The 18,991-nt window shown below is 42.0% G+C and overlaps 2 protein-coding genes and 1 long non-coding RNA gene across 3 annotated transcripts; 2 read left to right on the forward strand and 1 right to left on the reverse strand.

Annotated features, from left to right (window-relative positions):
* The first annotated feature begins 39 nt into the window (after positions 1 to 39).
* On the forward strand, positions 40 to 3,988 carry LOC123883057 (probable GTP diphosphokinase RSH2, chloroplastic). Its single transcript, XM_045931750.1, has 6 exons — positions 40 to 925; positions 1,017 to 1,202; positions 1,936 to 2,396; positions 2,606 to 2,764; positions 2,849 to 3,200; positions 3,479 to 3,988. The coding sequence occupies exons 1-6, from the start codon at positions 245 to 247 to the stop codon at positions 3,788 to 3,790; spliced, it is 2,151 nt and encodes a 716-aa protein (XP_045787706.1). The 5' UTR covers positions 40 to 244; the 3' UTR covers positions 3,791 to 3,988.
* Positions 3,989 to 5,778: 1,790 nt separating this feature from the next.
* LOC123883059 lies at positions 5,779 to 17,362 on the reverse strand. The gene is made up of 2 exons (XR_006800106.1): positions 17,307 to 17,362; positions 5,779 to 6,034 (listed from the first exon to the last, which is right to left on the reverse strand). It is a non-coding gene; the product is annotated as an uncharacterized LOC123883059 (long non-coding RNA).
* Positions 6,059 to 9,829, forward strand: LOC123883058. The gene is made up of 2 exons (XM_045931751.1): positions 6,059 to 6,183; positions 8,859 to 9,829. The coding sequence occupies exon 2, from the start codon at positions 8,864 to 8,866 to the stop codon at positions 9,827 to 9,829; it is 966 nt and encodes a 321-aa protein (XP_045787707.1). The 5' UTR covers positions 6,059 to 6,183; positions 8,859 to 8,863.
* Positions 17,363 to 18,991: the final 1,629 nt, after the last annotated feature.

Raw genomic sequence — 18,991 nt, forward strand, 5'->3', positions numbered from 1 at the left:
CAATTCTTCAAAGTTTAAACAATTTTATTTTCTTAGTCAAAAAAACAATTTTATTTTCATTAATTTTTTTCTCTGTACAAAAACTTTTCCTCTGTTTCATAATTTCAATCATAACTGTAGCTGAATCACTTTTAAAAAAAATCTAATTATTCTTTCTTTTAGAAAAAAAAATTGAAAACTATTTTGGTGATTGAGTTGAAATTGAAAACCCTAATTCCCAAATTGAAGAAGAAGGTTTTGGTTAATGGCGGTTTCAACTATAGCTTTATACGCGAGTCCACCGAGTAGTGTTTGTTCAGCACCGTATCAGATTAATTCTCACGCTTCTTATGATTTCGAATTTGGATCTAGATCTTCATCTCCGGCGTCGACGGCGACGGCGTCGACATCGGCGAAACCGGTGATAGGAGGGTTATCGTGTTTGTTTTCATCACCGACGGTTGTGAAGCATGTTCCGTTAAGTTCGAGTTTTTCCAGTGGAGGTGAAGATGATGAAATGAAGGAACTGAGTAGTTCATTTTCGTATTCATTTTCATATTCTCCAAGCAAGTTTGGATCTTCATGGAAGAGGGATCATCAGATTCAGAGTCCAGTTTCTGTTTTTCAGTATCCTGTTTCGTGTAGTAGTAGCATGGGTGCATCTCGGTCGACGGCGAAGAGTAGTACTGGTGTGTTTGTGAGAAGTGCTTTGGGTTCTTCTTGTTTAGATTATGATTCTACAGGTGTTCGATTTCGCGGTGGTGATGGTGGTGTTGATGATTTGACTTTTAATTTGGAGGATACTTTTGTGGAAGGTTGCTTTGGATTTGAGTTTGAGCCTTATGCTAAGAAGTTGTTGATGAGTGCTCAGTTAAGACATAAGATCTTTTGTGATGAGTTTGTAATTAAGGCCTTTTGTGAAGCTGAGAAAGCACATAGAGGACAGGTGAATTGAGCTTGATGTTTATGTTTGTGTGATTTTTGGTTTTGATTTTTTGTATGTTTGTGAATGATTTTGATGAATTGTTTGTTTGTAGATGAGAGCTAGTGGGGATCCGTATTTGCAGCATTGTTTGGAAACAGCTGTGTTGTTGGCTTTGATCGGTGCGAATTCCACTGTAGTTGCTGCAGGGCTTTTGCATGATACACTTGATGATGCTTTTCTTACTTATGATTATATATTTGGGATGTTTGGAGCTGGAGTTGCTGATTTAGTTGAAGGGGTGAGGAATTTGTTTGATGTTAAAACTTATATGTTAATCAATAATTCGGTGTGATTTAATTTAAGATTAAGATGATGAAATTTGATGCTTTTGATTTGCATGTTTTTAGTTGACATTTGGATCATACCTTTCAATTGAATTTATAACTGAATTTTATTCTTTAGATCTGGTGTCAATTACTTGATTTCATCCACCTGATTATGGATGTATGTATGTACATCTCATATCAGCTCTCCTCATAATTGAGTGGTTACTGGAAGTTTTTGTTGTCTTGTCTCTATATTGAATATTGAGCCGTTTTCGGTTTTACCCTTTTTGATGTTTATAGTTATTATTGTATGGAAGTAATGACAATTCAAATCCAATGGGTTTCTTCTGCAATAAGCTTTGTTCACTTAGCTTCTTATGATATATTTGATGCTTTAATCTGTTGTGTATTGGTTAAGTGCTTCATTTTTATTTATTTTTCAACTTTTGTACTGCTTCTGGTTGACATTTTAATAGGATCTATAATATTATACCGATTAATTTGTACTGCTTCGAGTTTGCATTTTTATAGGAATGTATGATGGGTTATTTTGAAAAGCCAAAGAAATATATAATACCAATTTATTATTTTAAGATCAATGTATAATACCAATTAATGTCTCAACTTATGTTTTTTTTTTTAACTTTTTATTGTTTTGTTGACTTTGTTCCTTCAAGAATCTAACTGATTTTTATGGCATTTTAGGTTTCTAAACTGAGTCACTTAAGCAAACTGGCTCGAGACAATAATACGGCTAGCAAGTCTGTTGAAGCTGACCGCCTGCATACAATGTTCCTTGCCATGGCAGATGCAAGAGCTGTTCTCATTAAATTGGCAGATCGACTACATAATATGATGACACTTGATGCATTGCCGGTTGCCAAGCAGCAGAGGTTTGCAAAGGAGACTTTGGAGATTTTTGCACCTTTGGCCAATCGCTTAGGAATATCTAATTGGAAGGAACAATTAGAAAACTTATGTTTTAAGCATCTCAACCCAGTGCAGCATAAGGAGCTTTCGTCAAAGCTTGTCGAATCGTATGATGATGCAATGATTGCTTCTGCAATTGAGAGATTAGAGCAAGCACTCAAAGATGAAGGCATTTCGTATCATGTCATTTCTGGGAGGCACAAGAGCTTGTATAGCGTTTATATCAAAATGTTGAAGTATGTTTTACCTTTCCCTCTTCTATTTGGCTGTCTACTTATACATATTGCATGTCTATATTTATGTAAATGAAACTATTAATGAAACAAACTGGTTTGAGTTTAAAACTACTGTTGTAAAAGTTTAGCATCCTTTTCACCCGACATGGTGAACTGTATTATTTGTACTCTTCAAATTCTCAATTATTCATTTGTCTACATATCTGCAGGAAAAAACTAACAATTGATGATATCCATGACATTTATGGGCTGCGCTTGATTGTTGAGAAGGAAGAAGACTGTTACAAAGCCTTAAATGTTGTTCACAAGTTATGGTCCGAGGTGCCTGGAAAACTGAAAGATTACATAAGTTTCCCCAAGTTCAATGGGTATGTTGTAGCTCAATAATGGTAGTGTACACTTACAAGTGATCGTCTCTATATAGTCTCTGATTTAGATTTTGGAATTTGCAGGTATCAGTCTCTGCACACTGTGGTGATTGGTGAAGGCAAAGTTCCTCTCGAAGTACAAGTTCGAACAAAAGATATGCATTTGCAAGCAGAATTTGGATTTGCCGCTCATTGGAGGTACAAGGAAGATCACTGTCAGCATTCTTCATATGTGCTTCAGATGGTTGAGTGGGCTCGATGGGTTGTCACCTGGCAGTGCGAAGCAATGAGTAAAGATTCTACTTCAGTTGGATATGTCGATTCAATCAAGCCACCTTGCAAGTTTCCTTCGCATGCTGATAATTGTCCATATTCTTACAAGCCTGATTGCGGGCAGGACGGGCCTGTGTTTGTTATTATGATTGAGAATGATAAGGTATGTGCTAGAAATTTGTTTCATATTTGGGGCTTGTTTGGTCCATGTAAATGTTTTCTGTTTTTATTTCATTATTATTATTATTATTATTTGTTTTGAATTTTAAAACCGTCCTTTGTTTTGACTCTGTTTCTTGTTATACAAACAATGGTCAAATGTTGATTGTGTTAAAAATGTGGAAAAGGAATGCATTGTCACTTCATGCAACCGAAGTTTAGAATCTTAAGATGCATTTGAATGTCTATATTAATCATCGTTGTGTTTGACTGGATTTGCAGATGTCTGTTCAAGAATTTTGTGCAAACTCAACAGTACTAGATTTGTTGGAGAGAGTCGGGCGATCAAGCTGTAGGTTGACAACATACCGGTTCCCTCTGAAGGAAGAATTAAGGCCAAGGCTGAATCACAAGCCTGTAAGTGATCCAAATTGCAAGTTGAAGATGGGAGATGTGATCGAGCTTACACCGACCATACCTGACAAGTATCTGACAGAATATAGGGAAGAAATTCAACGAATGTATGACCGCGGGCTAACTGTATCAAGTATGGGAACTACTGCTACTGCAAGCAACATGGTTGGCACTGGTTAACCCATTCACAACTATTCCGACATTTCATTTAGTCACATTTATGTATATAGATAATCTGTACAGAAAAAAAAAAAGTATGTTACTGTTATGAACTTGCTAACTTGATTCAATTATGCTGTGAATGATTGATTTATGTAGTTGGGCCAATGGTTTAAGTTCTATTTTGTAAATCTTTCCTTTATGAAATAGTTTTTATCATTATAGTGTGATGCCCTCAAAAAGGGACTTATTTATATTACAGCAATATTTATGAAATTTGTTAACCAGCTCTCCTAGTCTTATATACCCTCAACCAAAGTTTAATAAGATCAATCTGAGTCAATGGATCACTAGTCAAACTAGTTGTTATTAGTTGAATTGCATTGCAAATTTGTGAACTCTTGATAGCAAATATTAGAAGAGAAGTTATCAATACTACGATATTAGATTACTAGTATATAATCTTTTTCATTTTTAATATATGCTTTGTGGTTATTCTTTGCGTACACTGCAATGCAAGACAAGTTCCAAACACACATGTAATACAGTCCCATTAGTTTTAAAAACTTGGATTGCATTCCATTTAGTACCTGTTTGGTTTCAAGTTAACATGCCTTAAACGCACGTCCAACTCTCCAAACGTGATTCCAATAAAACATACAGATGTTTGGATCTCATTTTATAAAGTGATTCAATTAATTGGAAGTGCTTCTACTTGAAGCTCCATTTCATAGCTTCTACGTTTAGTGAATCGATTCTATATAAAATAAATTTGATTTACCAATTTGCCCCTTTCACAAGTGTTGCAGTTCCACTATTTTTGTTTTACCCTTTCTCTTGCTGTTGGTAAAAAATGTTTAGCAATTCTTTTTACTAACCACCATTTGTTATGTTCATTTAGATCCATAATTTAGATCCATAATAATTTATTATTATGCTAATCTAATATTTTTTTAAGGGTATGATTTTATTTAAATATTATACTCTCCGATCATTTTTATAAGGAACATTTTGATTTTTTTTTCTTTTTATAAAAAATACTCTTTAAATTTATTTTTTATTAAATAGACAATTTCATTTGTATCTTTATTAAATAAAAACAAATAATTTATTTCAATTTTAATGCATTAATTAAAGAGACCTATTTCTCATGCTACTCCAAGGTTAGTTTTGGAATAAAACATAAAACTTTAGAATTATTAACGAGAAAAATTAGTTTCCTTAGTCTATGTGATTTTTTCAAAATGTTTCTTATAAAAATGATCGGAGAGAGTATTTACTAAGTAATTTTGTTTTATGTTTCTATAAAAAACACATATTAAAACCCAATTTGGTAATTGTGTTTCCAAAAGCAATTTTGATTCAAATTATCCAAACAACTTAAAATGTTGAGAATCACTTTTCATGAATGCATCCAAACATAAATCAATTCTGTTAAACTCACTTTTAACCAAACTCAATTCTGTCAAACTCAATTCTGTCAAACTCAATTATTTCCGCCGCTTAACCAAACACACACTTAGATTTGACCAATTACAAATGCATTGTATTATATAGATGCATATGATTTTTTTTTACGGAAGTTTCATAGGATCTTAAAAAAAATGGAAACTAGCTGCAAAAGTTATTATTCTCATTTTTTATTTTTTATTTTTAGGGAAAAATAAATCTAATAAGGAGATACATGACATAATTTTACTTTTTATTAAAATCAATAGATTTTACTCAACGATTAGGTCCTTTCTCCCTCTAAATTCAAACTCAGATTCTTTGCAATAATTCAAACATTTGGTGTAATAAGATAATCAAACTTGTTAAGTATAATCCTTACTTTCTCATATTATTACATAAATTTGCATAATACATTAAACAAGTTTTTTTTTTTTTTTAAATGAATTGAAGTTAATATATAGATGGACAAAAATACCCATGGTTTTAACTTTTAGAGTATGTTTGGGTGCGCGTTCAATCACATACACCGCACGAGAGCAAGTCTTTTCACTCTAAAATTGAAGAAGCTATAAACCAAAGTTTTGAATTGGATGTAAATCTAATATTATTCCACCACGAAAACGAACATGAACTTAATACAAAATACGATTTCAATTTAGATCGTATCAAATATATATGATCACAATTCTTTGCAATACCAAATATCTTACGCGACCACTACTGGGATTGTGATTTAAAACTTTGGTCATATTTAATTTATATATCTCTATCTCCACAAGAACTCTTGAACTGAGGTTTGCCAATAAAGAACAACTGATCTTAACTGTTGATCAGAACAGGTGGAAGGCCAGCTGGAAGTCCGTTGAGCAGATGATAGGGCAGCAGGTCCGAGCAGATGGTCCACGGAGGGGGGGGTTGTACCTGCAGGTGCTCCGATGCTTAAGTCAGTAAGAGAGCAAGAGGTACTTAGAGAGAAGTTAGAGAGAGATAGAGATTGTAGTAATGAATAGTGTCTACCTTGCTCTCCCAAGAGGGAGAGTATTTATAGCCCCCAGCTCTGGGCCAAAGGTCCTCTTAGTGGGCTGGACTAGCCAAGGCCCATTAAGAGGGACTGCCAAGATATTACCCTTAGATAGTGGGTGTGGATAGCAATTTTACCCTATCTTGGTTGAGAGGTTGTGTCATGCTGACATGGAGGTGATTGGACAAGCCACGTGGACTTGAGAGGGTCTAGGTGGACTAGCATTAGTCCAGTCCAGAACAGGAGCCCCCCAAGTCGTTGCTCCTAGTCATAGGAGTGATGACTTTAGATGTGTGCCCAAATGTAGAAGAAAATCTCCTTGCAACCTCTCTTGAACAGAGTAGATGAGGAAGTTGCTCATCTAGACCTTGCTCGTAGCAAGTGTTTGCTCGAATTGATTTTTCGAGGAGGTTGGTATCTTGCTCGTAATCATGGTTACGAGGAGGTGTGTGTTGCTCGTATCTCCTACGAGGAGATATTTATGAAAGACCAAGTGGTTGCTCGTTGTTACGACGAGGAGGTAACAACGAGGAGCATATGTTGCTCGTATCTCCTACGAGGCGATATTTATACAAGGGCAAATAGTTGCTCGTTGTTGAGACGAGGAGGTATCATTGAGGAGCATATGTTGCTCGCTATTCTGATGAAGAAGTTAGCACCGAGGAGGTCTTCCTTGTGAAGTGCAGCTTTTTCTTGAAGGTTTGCTCGGGTGTGATTCGAGCAGCTTTTTGTTGGGGATGTGAAAGGGTGCATTTACTGCTTTGATTTTTACGAGGGGGTGTAATGACCCTTGGATCAAGGTGTCTCTTCATTTTCCTGGCTTGTTCTATAAATATGGGAGAGTGAATTTCATTCTCACTTTTCACTCTCTCTCTTCACTTGTGATTCCTGAAAGTTTTCTCTGAAGTTCAAACGTCCTAGTCACGTCATTCTTCAGATTTCCCTCATATTCAAGGTAATTTTTCTAAATTTTACTGCTTTAGATCCATCTTTTGCTGTTCTTGCCCAGTTTTGGGCGTTTTTTACATGAAGAATGTATGAATGTATGAATGTGCCGGGCACTATATGTATTTAGAGCCGGGCACCATTTAAATTTAGAGCCGGGGAGTTAGTCCCCTTTGAAACTTTAAGTTAGATGACTAGTGACGGGGAGCCTATCTCCTCGTCTCAATTTTTAGACAGTTTGTTTGCTAGTACCGGGGAGTCTATCTCCCCGTTTGAAACTTTAGTCAATTGATTTTGTGGCCGGGGAGGATATTTCCTCCCTTTTTAACTTAGAAAATTTCTCCATGAAATTCGTTGTTTGAATCTCGTACCGGGGAGGTTATCTCCTCGTCTTTCCCTTAGGAATTAATTGTTTGAATCTCGGGCCGGGGAGCTTATCTCCCCGGCTCTATTTAAGTCACCCTCCTCGGTTATTTTTGATTTGCCATTTGAAAAGGGCTTTTGGTCGAGGGCAGCGTCCTCGTCCTATCCTGCGCCCTTTCACTTGAATTGCAGTGAAAGGGTGGATTTGTTCGTCGAATTCACTTTGTTTTTGCTGCATTTCAGGTTGTAAAAATGTCAGAAGCCGAGGAGGTCGTGGAGACGCATGTTGTGGAGAAGCATGCTCTGGTTGACTGTATAACCGATCCTGCATTGGATTGGGTTGCTCCTGAGCCCCGGGGAATAGCCTCGACGCTCAACTCTCGGGACCCAAGAGTGTTCCTGACTGTCGAGCAGGAGAGGGGGGACGGGCACCAAAATTGGTCGACCCGTATACCCGGGGAGGATGAACGGGTGTGCTCGTCCTTTGGTGGACTTGACTTCGCAATGTACGAGTTTGTTTTTAAGGAGATGGGGCTCAGGTTGCCGTTCAGCCCCTTTGCGGCCAGCGTGCTTAAAGCGTTGCAGGTGGCTCCGTCACAGCTGCATCCAAATTCTTGGTCGTTCATCATGGGGTTCGAGCACCTCTGCTCGTATAGGGATGTTCGTCCCACTCTTCCCCTTTTCTTCAGAATATTTAAAATCCAACGCAAGCCGACGAGGGATGCCGGGCAAGAACCTCGCCAGAATTGGGTTTCTCTAAAGCATCACGAGGATGTTAAACTTTTCAAGATGTTCGTGGACTCCATCAAAGACTTCAAAGGGAGGTACTTTGTGGTCCGTCCGGAATCGGAATCTGCCCGGGAGAGTTTGTTAGAATGGGCAGAAGATAGGGACGAGCAGGGTGTTGCTCGGAAGGATGACAACGGGCAACCTATACTCCGAGCAGTCCCTAAGTTCCCATTAAGTTGGTCGTATGACCATTTTCAAAAGGAACCAAAGGAGTATACTTCCGGGGACGCGGATTTGTCTCCCGAGGAGATGGCTGCTTTTGAGGATTTAAAGGCGTTTGTGGCCGGTTTTACTCCGGGCATCTGGACGACTCGTAGGGGAGTCATAATAAGAGACGAGCATGGGAAGGCGAAGGTGTCTCCCCGCTTTATAAATACTAGAACCCTCCTTAAGTGTAAGAATGCCGGGGAGGTTAGGCTGTGCTTGGGTATTGCTTCTTTTCTATTTTTAACTTAGAAAAATTTTTTGCTTTTGTATGCATTCTTCGTTTTTATTAACCTGCTCGTTGTTTATTTGCAGACGAAATGGAGAGCATTGCTGAGCGCATGTTGAAGGCCAAGCAAGATGAAAGGGCGAGCAAGGCTGCTCGGGGAAAGAAGAAGGTTGTTGCTAGAGCTTCCCAGGAAGTGAGGCCGGGGACCCCTTCCGTGCAGGTTATTGGGTCCTCGGGTGTTGGTACGGGCACCCCTACCTCAGCTCCCCGGCCTCCTCCAGCGAAGAGGACAAGAGAAGAAGATCCCCCGGTTCAGGATGCGGGCATGGGAGGATGCAGCAAGTTTCCGGTTCCTCGGTGCTTTACCGTGGACAGATTTTTTGAGAAGTATCCCCCGGAGGTCTTTGAAACTGAAAGGGCTGCCATTCTTAACCAGGAACCAGAGGCCCGTAGGGAGCAGCATGCTCGAGACATGGCTGCTATGGTGCGGATGGTCTCGAGCTCCCTTGTCCTCGGTGACGAGCGGGAGTCTTTAGTCGAGCAGCTGAACACTGCCGAGGCCCGGCACGAGCGGTCCAAAAGTCGGATCAACCAACTCAAAATTGTTGTGGAAGATCTCCGGGAGAAGCAAAAACATTGGGGTGACCAGCTGGACGAGCACCGTAAAAGGGGAGAGGATTTGGATGCTGCTCGGGCTGAAATTGAAAGGCTTAATGCTGCCATGGCGCCGGGCGAGAACGAGCACAAGGCTGCCGAGGGGTTGACCACCCGAGCAGACTTGGTCAAGGTGATTGCTCAGCTGTCTCATGATTTTGTAGAGGGCACTGAGTACGCCTTTGAGAATGCCGTGCAGCAAATCAAGTGCCTCAATCCTGACGTGGAGCTGGTGACCCGGGGAATGCATGTGAACGGGCAGGTCAAGGATGGCCAAATTGTTATCCCGGCTGGCCTGGCCGACTCTGATGAAGAGGGGGAAGATGCTGAGGGGGTGTTCGAGGAGGGTCATGAAGACGAGCAGGATGATGTGACTGAGCAGGAAGATAGGTGCGAGGAGTAGATGTCCCCGGCCTTTCTAATGTAATTTATTTTTGTCTCTTTGATTTTTGGGGCTTTTGAGCCATGGTTTGTAATTTTGGAACAAGTGGGCTTTTGTCCCCGTTTGATATTTATGACAATTCCGGGCAGGTGCCCGTTTTATTTATCTATGCTTGTTTATAACTGCTCGTCCATATCTGCTCGCATGTATGTTGCCTCCTTTTTTAACTTAGAAAATTTTACAAAATTTCGTTGTTTAAAATTTCAACCGGGGAGCCTCCCCGTCTTTTTAACTTAGAAAATTTTGGAGAAATTTCGTTGTTTTAAAATTTCAACCGGGGAGCCTCCCCGTCCAAATAACTTAGAAAATTTTTACTTGAAATTTTGTTTAAAAATTTCAACCGGGGAGCCTCCCCGTCCAAATAACTTAGAAAATTTTTACTTGAAATTTTGTTTAAAAATTTCAACCGGGGAGCTTGGTCCCAATTTTTAATTTAATAATAATTAGGGCCGGGGAACTAGTCCCCTTTTCAACTTAATGAACATTCAAGCCAGGGGGTTGGTCCCCTTTTCTCAATTTAATGAAAATTAGTTGTTTAAACTTTGAGCTGGGGAGCTTATCTCCCCAGTATTAAGGTGCTCGTCTGGAATTCGAGCAGGTTGGTGTGCTAAGTTTTGCCTGTTTATTTATGCCTGTTTTGTACAATTGTTATTCTTTTTGCATGTATGAATGCTGTGCTCGTTGTTATTTTGCTGGGGAGGTTTCCCCTGCTTGACTTTGAGCATGTTCTATTGAGGGTAGTCTCCTCTGATTTGACTTAAACAGTTTAGGGAACTGTATAAGCACTTAGAGTTGTTTCTAAGTTACGCGAATACAGGCACGCTAGTGTACCCTTTTTCGCAACCTGAACTTCCCATCGCGAGCTGGGTGCTAGGTCGTGGCACTGGTGCGAAGAGCTCGTTTCAAGAGTTATCCTCGTCTAGCAGAAGTTCTATTTCCCTTAGGTGAATTAGTTCTCCTGCCATGGTTTTAGATGAGCACGTGTGCCATGGTGCCCTCCGTTGTTTAAGGTGCTCGACTCGTTGTGTTATGAAGTGCGAGCAGCCTTTTTTGGCGTGGCAATAACTTAGCTGTAATATTGTTTCAATTTTTGAGCATTCCAAGGTCGAGGAAGTTTCTTTCCTCGAAGGTCCTCGAGATAGTATGCACCATTTTCTGTTTTGCTAATGACGCGATATGGTCCTTCCCAATTTGGGGCAAGTTTGCCATCCTGGGAGTCTGCGTTGCGTCTTAGGACGAGGCTGCCCACCTCAAATTCTCTTTTGATGACTTTGGTGTCATGCCGGGCAGCTATTTTTTGTTTCAAGGTGGCTTCCTTTAATGAAGCTCCCGTTCGAATTTCTTCGACGAGGTCCAGCTCCTCTCGAAGTGCTTCGTCATTCTGCTCCTCGTCTAGAGGTTGCTCAGTCCGACGAGATGGTTCCCCAATCTCTACGGGGATGACTGCCTCCGTTCCGTATACCATTCGGAAGGGGGTTTCTCCAGTTGTGGAGTGTGGAGTTGTTCGATAGGCCCAAAGTACGTTGTCAAGTTCTTCGACCCATTTCTTTTTGTTTTGGTCGAGCCTTCTTCGTAGTCCTCTCAGGATTACTCTGTTGGCTGCCTCAGCCTGCCCATTAGTTTGGGGGTGCTCAACTGAGGTGAAGTGCTGCTTGGTGCCCAGGGCAACGAGAAATGCTTGAAACTCTTTGTCTGTAAATTGCGTTCCGTTGTCTGTGACTACCACCTGTGGTATTCCGAATCTTGCTAGCACGTTTCTTTTGAAGAAGCGCAGGACTCTGAACGACGTTATGTCGGAGAGGGGTTCGGCTTCAACCCACTTTGTGAAGTAGTCTACCGCTACTATTAAGTAACGGTTTTGGTAAAGTCCTTTGGTGAAAGGACCAAGTAGGTCCATGCCCCACCAGGCGAAGGGCCAGGGGGAAGACAAAGATTTTAGCTCTCGAGGGGGAGCTAAGTGCATGTCCCCATGCCTTTGGCATTTGTCGCATTTTTTCACATGGTCTTTGGCGTCCTGTTGCATGGTTGGCCAATAGTACCCTGCTCTTAGAGCTTTCCTGGCAAGTGATCTACCTCCCAGGTGCTGGGCATTGATGCCCTCGTGAACTTCGCGTAGGATGTAATCTGCTGTGTCCTCGTCCGCACATTTTAGGAGGGGAATGGAGAATCCTCTCCTGTATAATTTTCCATCTAGTATGACATAAGAGCAGGCTCTTCGTCTGATTACAGCTGCTTGTTTCTGGTCGTCCGGGAGAGTTCCGTGCTTGAGGAAATTGTATACTGGAGTCATCCAGCAGTTCTTGTCGCCTATGACGTTTATGTCCATGCCCTTGGTTGGTTTTTCTATGCTTGGACGAGGGAGTATCTCTTGGATGACGGATTTGTTTCCGCCTTTCCTTTTTGTGCTTGCAAGTTTGGACAGGATATCTGCCCTTTTGTTGTGTTCGCGGGGAACATGTAGTATTTCAACAGAGTTGAACTTAGTGATTTTTTCCTTTACTAGCAGCAGGTATTCAGAGAGGTTATCATTCTTGGTTTGATATTCTCCTAGCACCTGTGAGGCTACCAACTGTGAATCTGTATAGATTTTTACCTCCTTGGCTTCCAAGTCCTCGGCCAAACGTAGTCCGGCGAGGAATGCTTCGTATTCTGCTTGATTGTTCGAAGTTGGGAAAGATAGTGCTAAGGATACCTCGATTAGCAAGCCATTCTCATTTTCAAGAATGATGCCCGCACCTGCTCCTGTAGCGCTAGATGCTCCATCCACAAAGATTGTCCACTTATCTGCTCCGTCCACTGTTGGAAAGGAGCTGGTCATCTCTGCGACGAAGTCAGCTAGGACTTGGGCTTTTAAAGCTTTTCTGCTCTCGTAACGAATGTCGAATTCAGAGAGTTCGAGGGACCATTTGAGCATCCTGCCCGCCATATCTGGTCGGCCAAGCAGGGACTTGATTGGCTGGTCTGTTCGGACCACAATAGTATGAGCCAAGAAATAGTGTCTGAGTCTCCTTGCAGCATAAACTAATGCAAGGGCTATCTTTTCAATTTGTTGGTATCTTAGTTCAGGGCCTTGTAAGGCTTTGCTAGTAAAGTATACCGGTTTCTGCCCTTCGTTTGTTTCACGAATAAGGGCTGCACTTACCGCCTCTGAAGCGACGGAAAGGTACAAGTATAGTATCTCCTCGTCACTTGGTCGTGAGAGGACTGGTGGCTCTGACAAAGCCTTTTTTAGATGCTGGAGAGCTTGCTCGCATTCATCTGTCCATTCGAAGACTGCTTCTTTCTTTAGCAGTTTGAAAAAGGGAAGTGCGTGCTGTGCTGATTTGGATACAAACCTGGAAAGCGATGTTAGCATTCCATTGAGGGTTTGTATGGACTTCTTATCATTTGGAGTGGGGAGCTCGGCGAAAGCTCTGCACTTGTCGGGATTGGCTTCGATTCCTCGTTCGGTTAGGTAAAACCCCAGGAATTTACCTGCTCGGACCCCGAAGGTGCACTTTTCTGGATTGAACCTCATGTTGTATTTTCTGGCCTGCTCGAACACCTTTCGAAGGTGCACTACATGGTCTAGTTCCTCGGGGGACTTGACGATCATGTCGTCCATGTAGACTTCAAGCATGTCTCCTATTTGTGTTTGGAAGACTTTGTTCATCATCCTCTGATACGTAGCTCCTGCGTTTTTGAGACCGAAGGGCATTACGTTGTAGTAATAGTTGCCCGACTCAGTCATGAAGGCTGTTTTTGTTCTATCTGCTACGGCCATTGGAATTTGGTTATAACCTGAATAAGCATCCATGAAAGACAATAATTTAAAGCCAGAAGAATTATCAACTAGTCTATCTATGCTAGGTAAAGGATAAGAGTCTTTAGGGCAAGCCCTGTTAAGATCGGTATAGTCGCAACACATCCTCCATTTTCCATTAGATTTTTTCACTAATACAACATTGGACAGCCAGGTTGTATACCTGGCCTCCGAGATAAAATTTGCCTCTAGGAGGTCTTTTACACATTTTTCTGCAGCCTCCGATTTCTCGGGGGACTGCCTACGCCTTCGCTGAACTACAGGAAGTACAGTGGGGTCGATGGTCAGCTGGTGACATGCGACGTTGGGGTCCAGGCCAGGCATTTCAGAAGCGTGCCATGCAAACAGATCTGCGTTTTCTTTCAGGCAGGCCTCCAGTTGCTTCCTTGCCAGCTCGGGGAGCCCAGTCCCAATCTTGATTGCCCTGCTCGGGTCTTCACCGAAGGGCATGAGCTCGAACTCTCCATCCGGCACTGGGCGACGGTGTTCCTGACTTGCCTCGTCGTCCTCTTTCTTGTCCTTTCGGAGCTTCTTTTCGTCCTTGTTCTCTTGCTTGGAGAACCTGCTGTCCAGGTCAATAGAGCTAATCTCTGGCAATGGTAGAGAAGCTGCTGCCTTGGATTTTTTTGATTCGGGGAGCTGCCCGATGTACTCGTTTCCTTTTGAGGAGGCATTGAAGACTCTTCTGGCCGCTTCAATATCTCCGTGCAAAGTTGCCACTTGCCCCTTATGAGTGTAGTACTTCATTTTGAGATGAGCAGTGGAGGGGACGGCCATTAGGTCTGCAATGGCTGGCCGGCCCAATATGCATTGATAAAGAGATGGGCAATCCACCACCAAGAACTTGACTTTGATTGTTTTTGCTGTTTCTTCGGAGCCTACGGTGACGAGCAGGTCCACGTAGCCCCAAGGTTTTGTTGTTGCCCCATTGAACCCAGAGAGATCGGATCCGAAATAGGGAGTAAGGTATGTTTCATCCAATTGCAGAGTGTTAAAAAGCTGAGAATACATGATGTCGCAAGAGCTGCCCTGGTCGACCAGTACCCTTCTGACGTCCATGTTGGCCATGTCTACTCTAATGAGCAGGGGTATCTGGGAATTAGCTGCTCCTCCGGGCAGTTCTTCCATATAGAAAGATATGGGCTTTGACTGCCCTTTTGGTTTGTCTATACTTGCACTTCTGTTGGAGGAGCCATCTAATAGCTCTTCGAATTTCCTTTTGATTGATCCCACAGTCTGCTTGTCGAACCCACCACCGGAGATCACCATTGCTTGGGCGAGAGTGTCCCATTTGTTTAATGTAGGGGCAATGTAGGTGTCATCCAGATGGTCTGGGATGAGGAAATCTTCTGGTCGGGAGATAGCCAGGGCAACTGGCTTGTGCCCTGAGCTCTCTGGTGCAGCTTCCTCTGAATTGCTGGTTTCAACAGCATCTGTCCGGGGAGCACGGTCCCGCTTCACGTATTGCTTAATCTGTCCGTTCCTTATCAGAATCTCAATAGCATCCTTCAACTGGACACAGTCATCAGTGTAGTGGCCATAACCTTTATGGTACTTGCAGAACCTGGTCTTATCCTGGCCTGGCTTGGCAGGTTGTTGTCTTGGGAATTTAATCCCTGCCTTGCTAAACTCTGCTGAATTGACTTCCTTCCAAATTTCATCCCTTGTCCTGTTAAGGGGAGTGTAATTGCTAAAAGTGCTGGGGGGTCCTCGGGTTTCCCTAGGCCTTTCGCCTCTTCCTGGTCTTTCACTTCTTGGTCTTCCTCCTCCTCTACTGGACTGCTCAGCGTTAGAACGAGGGGCAGGTTGATTGTTTCCTGCTCGTCCGTAACGGGCAGCGTCTGCAGCTTGCTGCTCTTCGTACTGGATGTATGCCTGGGACTTGAGGAGAAGGTCACTGAATGTGCGTGGTTTTTCGATTCCCACGGCTTTTGCGAAATCGCTGTTTGGTCTGAGGCCCCTCTGGAGCAAGTATTTCTTCATATCATCTGTTGTCTCAACCTGGACGGCCTCCCTGTTGAACCTTTCTATAAAGCTGCGAAGAGGTTCATTTTCTGCCTGGAAGATGGCGTCCAGGACTGCCTCGGTCTTCGGCTGCTTGCGGGAAGCAGTGAAGTGTCTACGGAACTGGTCGGATAGGTCCATCCAGGATACTATGGAACGAGGGGGTAGGCTGTGGTACCAAGCCATTCCTCCTTTTCTGAGAGTAGTTGGAAAAATCCTGCACCTGATTGCTCCGCTAACCCTTAAGAAGTTAAGGGTAGCGTTAACTGAAGCAATGTGCTCGTCTGGGTCTGTCAGTCCATCGTATACAGGGAGAGCAGGTGGTCGCTCGAATCCCTTTGGCACAGGAGCCTGGAGAATATCATGAGATAGGGGGCAGCGAGGATCCTCCTCGTCACTCTCATGGGAGTTTAGGGGAGGTGAGTCCTCACGGTCCGGAGTTGGACTTCTGGAGAATTGATTGCGGCTTACAGGTTGCGCTTGCTTGGTCATCAAACTAAGTCCTTGAGGAGAATGACGACGGGGTGGTGTTCGGTCCACCGTTTTTCCTTTCTTTGAAACAGGGGAAGATACACCCTCGCGGGGAGGGGAGACGTGGTCTCTTTTCTTGTTTGGCTGCTCAATCCGCTCAAGTGCAGGTCGTCGTTGTTTGACAACCTCTTGACGAGGAGGGGATTGAGAGACAGGAGTCCTCCTCGGGGGAGAATTGTTCCTTGAAAATCGTTGGTTTCTCTCCAAGCGATCAAGTCTGGTGTTCTGCTCGTCCAAGCGGCGATTCTGGCCTTGGAGAGCCTCAGTGGTTTGCTTCAAAGCAGCTATGAGCGAAGCAAGCTCAGCGTTGGTAACTGATGCAGCGGACAAATCTGTCTCTGCTGACTTACCCTGCTCGGACTGGGGGCGCTTCCCAGCCTGCTTCTCCGTCAGGACGCCCAGGTCGCCGTCCTCCGAAGTCCAGGAAACTTCCTGCCCGTCTCTTGGGTCAGACTCGGGGAGGGCCTGGTGGTCTGGTACGAGAGCAGGAGACAGGCGGGGAGAAACGGGAGGAGCAGCGTCCTCGATGTCATTGTTAAAATGAGTTGAACTGGCCATGACAGAAGTGTGAATGATTGGTTTTGTTCTTTGTTTACTTGGTCGGCAATAAAGAAGGGGAGAACTCAGATCCCCACAGTCGGCGCCACTGATCTTAACTGTTGATCAGAACAGGTGGAAGGCCAGCTGGAAGTCCGTTGAGCAGATGATAGGGCAGCAGGTCCGAGCAGATGGTCCACGGAGGGGGGGGTTGTACCTGCAGGTGCTCCGATGCTTAAGTCAGTAAGAGAGCAAGAGGTACTTAGAGAGAAGTTAGAGAGAGATAGAGATTGTAGTAATGAATAGTGTCTACCTTGCTCTCCCAAGAGGGAGAGTATTTATAGCCCCCAGCTCTGGGCCAAAGGTCCTCTTAGTGGGCTGGACTAGCCAAGGCCCATTAAGAGGGACTGCCAAGATATTACCCTTAGATAGTGGGTGTGGATAGCAATTTTACCCTATCTTGGTTGAGAGGTTGTGTCATGCTGACATGGAGGTGATTGGACAAGCCACGTGGACTTGAGAGGGTCTAGGTGGACTAGCATTAGTCCAGTCCAGAACAACAACCAAGAGCATCACCAAAACCGCAGCCAAACCCCAAGAAGAGCTTCCAATTCTAAGAAGGGTTAGGTTATCCACAATGAAGATACTCATTTTTTAGTACTTAACTGGACCCTACGGGTACACATCACTCATTTATAATTTTTTAATAATAGTACCTAATAAGTACTCAATCTCTCCAACCCAACATCTTTTAAAAAGTTCTAATTAGGCCCTACCAATAACACATCTCACCAATAACTATACATTATTATCAACGGGACTTACAAAAACAAAATAGTATTAATGCTTATTGTATAACCAGTACCTATTAGATACTCAAATGGATATTGCTTTGATGGTAGTACTTAATAAGTACCATGAGTACCTAATAGGTACTACACCATTGGAGATTGTCTTACTTCTCATTAAACGCACATCGACACTCATGCCACTATACAAACAAAAGGCTATTAGAAAAGGTATGGTTGCATACTGGCATCGACTATTTTTTTTTTTAAAAAAAAGAACTCGTTGCATAATATACAACTGGAAGGTAATAATAATGAACAATGGAGCTAAACTGAGATAGATACTATAGTAAAGTTATGAACAACTCTATTGACTTGCCTCCTAGTAAAAACTATGTTGTAAGATCATGTGCAATTTGGGTTGAAGATTGGTGTTGAATAGGGGTTTAATGTGTTGAATGATTGGAGGAAGAGTGTTGAAGATGATGTGGGGGAGGGAAGAGTTGAAAACTTTCAACATAGTTGAACCTGACCATTGATGACACGTAACTTCGTTTTACTTGCCAAAATAGGCGCGTGAGATGCACACGCGGGGGAAGAGTGGGGAAAATTTCACGCGGAGAGAGAAGAAAAATAGGGACACTTGTTAATTTCTGATTGGCTAGACAGATTCTTATCACATTAATACTTTGAACTCAATTATTTCATCGCAAAATAATTTTTTATTTTTTTATTTTTTTACCAAAATTCATGATTTTTTTTTCTATAAATAGAGACTTGGTTCATTTGATTTGGACACAGAAAAAAAAAACCGGATTTTTTTACTATAATAATCTTATTATTATCTTCCTATTAGTGTTAATCTTGAAGTATTAGTCTTTTTTTTAGTGAAATAAATCCCAATAATCACTTCAACAACACCCAAAATTTGCTTCTGTGTTGTATTGCATTTCAAATTATTTGTATCATACTAATTACGTTACTTGTGTGTTGTATTTTAAATTAAGTTAAAATGATTTGTATCGTATAAATTATTTAAATAAATTTTGTTTTTATTAAAAAAAACTAAAAAATAAATTGTTAAGTGTTTATTATTTTAATTTAATTTTAGTCGATAATTGTAATTTTATGTAATCATAAAAATAAAAATAAAAATTTAAATAAGAATATGAAATAAAAAGTGGTGGGGTAGAGAAAGTGGTGGATTAGAGTGTTGAATGAAAAAACTATTGGAGATGATAAAAATTGAATATGTGTTGAATGATTAGGTGGAAGAAAGAGAAAATGATCTGGAGTGTCGAGAAGTGAAAAAATAGTGTTGAATATTGGTAACCATTGTACATGGTCTAACAAGCATTAGACTGACTTAAGTGACTACAAGAGAGTTCTTAATTCATTTTCATACATACAATAATTCATCAAAACATTCGCAACCTTACCTTTAGAAATGAGCTTATGCGT

Source organism: Trifolium pratense, linkage group LG5, assembly GCF_020283565.1.
Source record: "Trifolium pratense cultivar HEN17-A07 linkage group LG5, ARS_RC_1.1, whole genome shotgun sequence".
Taxonomy (NCBI): domain Eukaryota; kingdom Viridiplantae; phylum Streptophyta; class Magnoliopsida; order Fabales; family Fabaceae; genus Trifolium; species Trifolium pratense.

Bases quoted from the DNA above. Each gene is read 5' to 3' on its own strand.
- LOC123883057 (XM_045931750.1), top strand. From the start codon at position 245: ATGGCGGTTTCAACTATAGCTTTATACGCGAGTCCACCGAGTAGTGTT. The intron at 2,397-2,605 runs GTATGTTTTACC...ACATATCTGCAG, and splicing joins GTTTATATCAAAATGTTGAA to GAAAAAACTAACAATTGATG. The intron at 3,201-3,478 runs GTATGTGCTAGA...CTGGATTTGCAG, and splicing joins TTATGATTGAGAATGATAAG to ATGTCTGTTCAAGAATTTTG.
- LOC123883058 (XM_045931751.1), top strand. From the start codon at position 8,864: ATGGAGAGCATTGCTGAGCGCATGTTGAAGGCCAAGCAAGATGAAAGG.